This window comes from Mus pahari, chromosome 2 (assembly GCF_900095145.1).
Source record: "Mus pahari chromosome 2, PAHARI_EIJ_v1.1, whole genome shotgun sequence".
NCBI classification, from domain to species: domain Eukaryota; kingdom Metazoa; phylum Chordata; class Mammalia; order Rodentia; family Muridae; genus Mus; species Mus pahari.
Window position 1 is genome coordinate 5065786 of NC_034591.1, and position 6218 is coordinate 5072003.

Here is a 6218-nt window from a genome sequence, read left to right on the forward strand (position 1 = left end):
CTTCAGCAGAATCTTGCTGGCATGTGCATCAGTATCTGGGTTTGGTGGCTGATGATGGGATGGATTCCCGGATGGGGTAGTCTCTGGATAGTCCTTCCTTTCATCTTAGCTCTAAATTTTGTCTCTGTACCTATATCCTTTCATGGGTATCTCCAAAACCTTTCTGAAAAGAAGTTTAAAGTCTCTCGATTGTGTTTTTGTTATATAGAAATAAAGTGCCTTTTTAAGTGTGAAGAGAAAGCCATAATTTTCAGAAGGCAAAACCCACGTTCTAACACAAGGGAAGAACTGGACCTTGTTGAAGTGTCTCCAAGAACTGTTGTCACAGTCCTGGCAGGCCCCCCTTTTCTGGGAAAAGTGTCTAAGTGGCAAAGACATGAATGAACAAAGGTGCTGTGTTAAAACAGGAGTAGGAAGGTCAAAAGTCTGTCCCTGTCCCCACCCTGTCTCTGCCTACTGCTCCACACCCAAGACCCTTGTGGTTCAGAAATCCCTGGAATGCTAATCCTTTGTAGAGCCTTCCCTGGCTCCAGACAGGCAAGTGCTTCTTTCTTCCCACAGCACAGTCCTCAGGAAGTCTCTCCACTGCACTGATGATAGGCAGCTCCCCTAGATCCTCACAGCAAGGACATGCCTGCTCCCCTGTCACCCACAGCTTGAGTGTGCTGGGTAGATGTGTTGGGAAGTGTCCTCCTCTACAGGACACCAGTGTTGTGTGTCCCACAGTGTGGGGCACCCATTGCTAATGTAAAACAGGCTCTCCTCAGGGTTCCAGGCCAGTTGTCTTCCATCAACCCACTGAGATGTAATCCTACATTGAAGATGAAGACAGCACTGAGTCTCAGAGACAAGTTTCCCAGATTCACACAGCTAAATCAAAGGGGATCCAGCTGAATCCTTTAGAAATGGAGTCCACAGTATCTGTCATGCCTGCGTGCCTCACTGCCAACCCATAAGTTGCTTGAATGACCGAGCAATGGAGTGAATTTGTATTGTCCTCTTTCCAGAAATGCTTTGAAGAAAGCACAAGTCTTTGGGATCACGTTTGCCTTCACCCAGGCCATGATGTATTTTTCCTATGCTGCTTGTTTCCGGTTCGGTGCCTACTTGGTGGCACAACAACTCATGACTTTTGAAAATGTTATGTTGTAAGTATTGATTTCCTTTATAGATACATATTTGATATATTGATTTATTCCAAGCCTTTAAAGCAATGAAATTTGCTGACACACCATTCGTAGATTTAAAAATCTTAGATGTAAAAATCTACTTAATTAGGAACTGCCAAAGGAACCTTGTGAAAAGTGGCCACTTAAAAAAAATTAAAATCCCACACTTTTAAATGATTCATGAGGAGAGTTAACCATCATGTGTTTTTTTTTTTTTTTTTTAGTTGTAGTTTTAAAAATTGCAGTATATTCCTTTAGCATGTGTGTGTAGAGGCCCAAGAAAAGGAAGTGGTGGGTTCCTAGTGTTCTGGAATATTCTCAGGCATTATGCCGGTTCCAGTGGTTACTATGACACAGCGTAATGTATGTGGAGAAAAGCAAGGGCCTTTGAATGATGTTCTGGGGCATGATGGGTAAGGAAGATGAAGATTTTCCCTGTTTTAAAAATAGTTTAGTGGAACAACAATATGAACTAACCAGTACCCCCAGAGTTCGTGTCTCTAGCTGCATATGTAGCAGAAGATGGCCTATTCAGTCATCATTGGGAAGAGAGGCCCCTTGGTCTTGCAAACTATATATGCCCCGGTACAGGGCAACGCCAGGGCCATGAAGTGGGAGTGGGTGGGTAGGGGAGCAGGGNGGGGGAAGGGTATAGGGAACTTTCGGGATAGCATTTGAAAAGTAAATAAAGAAAATATCTAATAAAAAAAAATAGTTTAGCCATAGACTTAATGAAACATGGCACCCACTAAAACAGAGGCCAATGTAGGGGAAGGTCCAGGCGTAAACCGTGACAACTAGGCTTGGTATCTCTAAGGTCCTTCCCAGTCTATGCTGTGAAAGCCACGTCACAAATGCAAGTGTCTCTTAGCAGCTGCATGACATGCTAAGTAGGGAGATGCTTGTCACATATTTCATAGGCTTTGTGAGAATATGTTCCCACAACCAGCCACTAAGCCTCAGTGACACAAAATTAAAAACATTTATTTTGTGCATAAGTCAACTGTACTGATCTGAGTTAGTGTAGGACAGGGTAGGTGGCTAGTGTGTAAGAGGTGTCCTCTGTGCATGCTTTATCTTGTAGCAACCTTGTAGTAGTGGGAGGGAGAGGAGGAGGGGGAGGGGAGAGGAGGGGAGGGGAGGGGAGGGGAAGAAAACATACAAATGAAAATGGACAAGCATACTAAGCATGCAAGACCTCCTGACCCTTAGACATCTAGCTGACAACAGTGACTCTGCTACATCTTGCTAATAGAAATAAGTCACAAAGCAAACCTACATTCAAAGGGTTGGAAACACACTTCATCTTTTAAACAGAAGTGTTTGCAAAGGTCAGAGAGAGATGAACGAACTGGCTGTTTTGTATCCAGCCACTGCTATGCATTTCAGGAACAGTATTTCATTTAAAACTCAAACAAACTCTTGAATACATAAAGAGAACAGGACACTTACAGTATTTTGACAAAGAATGTGAGCAGTCTGTCACATCTGCCAGACACTGGTATGCTGCAAGGGACAAAAATGGGAGACCTCAGGCATGGCCTCTGGGATCTGGAGTGGAGTGTTGTCTGGCCTGGGAGGGGCACAAGTGAGGTTATCTTTCCTTTTCTTTGTCTGAAATCCACAGACATTGGTCCTGTGATTCTAATCCACACCTGGTAAAGAGGAGTCCTCAGGGAAGCCCCGTGGCTTCTTTCTAAAGGGTTCCTAACGACAGTAAAGCAGAGAACAGAAAGTTGCCAAGGACTGCAGGAAATGCCATTCCCTCTTCTGTAGAAAACTAGACATTGGGTGAATCAGGCCAGCTCCTGGCTGTTGTCCTTCATCTTCTGCTGTACCTGAGGCATTACCAGTGGAGCAATGTGGGTAGTGAGAGCTATCAAGTCTAGGCTGGCTCAGAGAGGGGCCACCATGGTGGTGTCATCATAGTTCTCTGCATGATTTTTCTCTGTTCAGATCAGTGGTCACCCAGCCCCTCGGGTATAGACCTGACCACTTGCTTCCACAGTAGCTGCGACGGTGTGCGCGTGTTTGCTTCTTTTGTTTTTCAGGGTCTTTTCTGCTGTTGTCTTTGGTGCCATGGCAGCTGGGAATACCAGTTCATTCGCTCCTGACTATGCGAAAGCCAAAGTGTCAGCATCCCACATCATCAGTATCATTGAGAAAATCCCCGAGATTGACAGCTACAGCACAGAGGGCTTGAAGCCTGTGAGTCTGTTTATTCACTTACATGACCTGCTAACCCCATGGATAAAAGTAGTCGAAGAAGAAAGTTAACAGAATTGTGCTTTGGCTTATATTGATCGTGATATGAATTTCTAGGCCTTGGGTTTATTTCATCAAGTACTAATGTATATTAAAACCCAGTACTTTTACATGACAGTTACAGTGAGATAAGAATACTATCCTCTTCCTAGGCAAATTCTGGAGAAAAGGCTCCAAATTATTGCATTTGTGCTGTGCGTTAGATGGTGCTAATGCCACCACATAAACCCGTGGACTCTCTCTTTTTCTCAAGAATTTTTAAAATTTCATTTTTAGCTAGTTCTTTAAGTGTGTGTAAATGTTCACTCACCACAGTGCACAGTTGGAGGCCAGAGGACAATTTTAGGACTTGCTTCTCTGCTTCCACCGTGTGGATCCTGGGAACCGAAGTCAAGCTGTCATGCTCAGTAGCAGGATCCCTTACCCACTGAAGCATACTGTCGGCCAAGGCACCGATTCTTTTAGAGTCTATTAAATTCTAGCTTTGTGAAATGACGGTTAGCTTCATTTCAGAGCTCATAGTAGAGTTCCACTACATTTGTTACTAACCACCTGGCTGAGATCTTATTGCTCTTCATGGATAGAATCCATGAGTGTGGCCGTAAGAACGTTTTCATGGTTAGGAGTCCTAAGCCCTTTTGTGCCCGAGTCACAGGGGGCTGAACTAGCAGGCTCTGTGCCTGGAGAACTGGGAAGCCTACTCCAGACTTTAGAAGCCAGAGACTTCGGCTTCTAGGTGCTATGTTAAGGGTTTGTTGCTCGAGGCTTTAATGACCAACTGCCCTTCTAATTAGAAACTATTATCGTTCTCACTGACCAACAGCATTGAGCAGCAGCTGGCAGCACTGGCTAAATAGTACAGCCGTTGGGGAGGACTCCAGTATTAGGACCTATAGCAGTTAGTATTATAGGTCTTGAGTCTAGGGTGTCAGAACTTTGGCCCTTAAAGCTTTGCAGTTCTCCCAACAACTGGAGACTAGAGTTTCTCATCTATAGCTCTTCGCAATCTTTATCATCTTTTCCTCCAGTTCTCATGCATGTCACTGACTGGAACTCTCTTCAGTGACCCTTCCCTGGCATGCCAGCCACTGCTCTACTATTGCTGCGGCCATCTCTCCTTTTCGTGGTCAGCTTAGTCCACTGTATTGATGAGGGAGAGGAAAAGTAGCAAGCAAAGGCCTATATATCAAGACAAATGTATCAAGACTATATTGACACTAATTATGGGCCATCTGCTGGTCCACTGTGAGCCCATCAACAGGAAGCACGCCATCGGCAGTGATCCCCTTTGTCCTGGATGAAAATGCTTGCTGGAGGTCCTTATGACTTCCACAGCAAGCTATGATAACAGTCACGATGGAGATAATGCTCTCCCCCATTGACGTGTGCTTCTGTTGCAAATACCATTTTCTTCAGACATTCATGATGGGTTCAGTGGAGCCAAATCAGCATGAGGGCATCAGACAGCTGTCAAAGAGACCTGCTTAGCAGATAGCATCCTGCTCAAGGAAGCCAGATATTAAGAGGATAATCTGTCAAAGAGCCCTTTTTTTTTTTTTTTTTGAACTCTTTTAGTCATTAGTGCAAAGGACGAGTACTGTAAAGACTTAGTGAGTACTCAGCACAAAGCTAATAGCACTTAATAGTATTTAACAGTGCTTAAGAATTTCCCGGGCGGCCTGGGAAAGGTGGGTCCTTTTGATCTGCCTCAGCTGACAGCTGGAGGTAGCTAGGCTCAGCTCTACTCCATGTTTCCAATATTGCCATTATCAAAGTAACTATCGCTATTCTCTTTTTAGAATCTGTTAGAAGGAAATGTGAAATTTAATGGAGTCCAGTTTAACTATCCCACCCGACCCAACATCCCAGTGCTTCGGGGGCTGAGCTTCGAGGTGAAGAAGGGCCAGACGCTGGCTCTGGTGGGCAGCAGTGGCTGCGGGAAGAGCACAGTGGTCCAACTGCTCGAGCGCTTCTACAACCCCATGGCCGGATCAGTGGTGAGCACCCTTTTGTATTCAGATCATCTTAATGCCTGGATATTATTAACTCTTGATTTTAAGCAGTGTTTGGTGTCTAAGCTGCACCGTCTGCCCAAATGCCTTCTCCATCAACAGTGCGCCTCTGTTTTCCTTCACAGAAGCCTACTTACCACCCACCTCCCTTGCATGAGAAAGGCATCAAAAGTTAGAGTAGCTCGAGAAATAGAAAGGGGGTCTAGGAGTGACAAGGAGATTACAGCCAATTACTGTGTTTCAAGGCGGAGAAGATGATAATGAGGATGGGGGGCATGCGTTGGGAGGCAGCGGTGAGAACCGAAAAGACATGGTGACCGAGGGAGCAAATCACTGCACAGTTTGCAACACTTCCTCTTAGTGAACAGCTCGGCACGTCTGAAGGACGCTTGGGAGGAAACATGGAGATTAGGGGAGTGTGAACTGTGAAGCAGTTGACAGTGGAAGAGGTAGGAGTAGCAGAGGAATAGGGGACATTTGAGGTAACAAGTTCAAAAGAAGGGATCTGGAGGTCTGCCGAGAGGGCTCGGCAGTCAGAAGTGCTCACTGCTTGCAGAGGACCTCAGCTCAGTTCTCAGCAACCACGTGGTGTCTTAGACCACCTATAACTCCACTTCCTGGGGAATCTGACTCCAACTTATAACCTGTGTTATCCTCCTGTGTGCTCATGGTGCACATATATACACTGAGGCACGTGCACACATAAAACCAAATTGAGTAAAAAAAAAAAAATTTTTTTTTTTTTTTTTTTTTTTTTTTTTTTTTTTTTTTT

The 6218-nt window shown here is 44.9% G+C and overlaps 1 protein-coding gene across 2 annotated transcripts in view; it reads left to right on the forward strand.

The window, feature by feature from the left end:
* LOC110315904 (multidrug resistance protein 1B) overlaps window positions 1-6218 on the forward strand; it is a 69774-nt gene that overhangs the window by 54300 nt on the left and 9256 nt on the right. For both annotated transcript variants that reach the window (XM_021189847.1, XM_029535436.1), the window contains 3 exons: window positions 1008-1148; window positions 3221-3377; window positions 5234-5431. In XM_021189847.1, the coding sequence (XP_021045506.1) occupies window positions 1008-1148; window positions 3221-3377; window positions 5234-5431 (496 nt within the window). The remainder of the gene's footprint in view (window positions 1-1007; window positions 1149-3220; window positions 3378-5233; window positions 5432-6218) is intronic.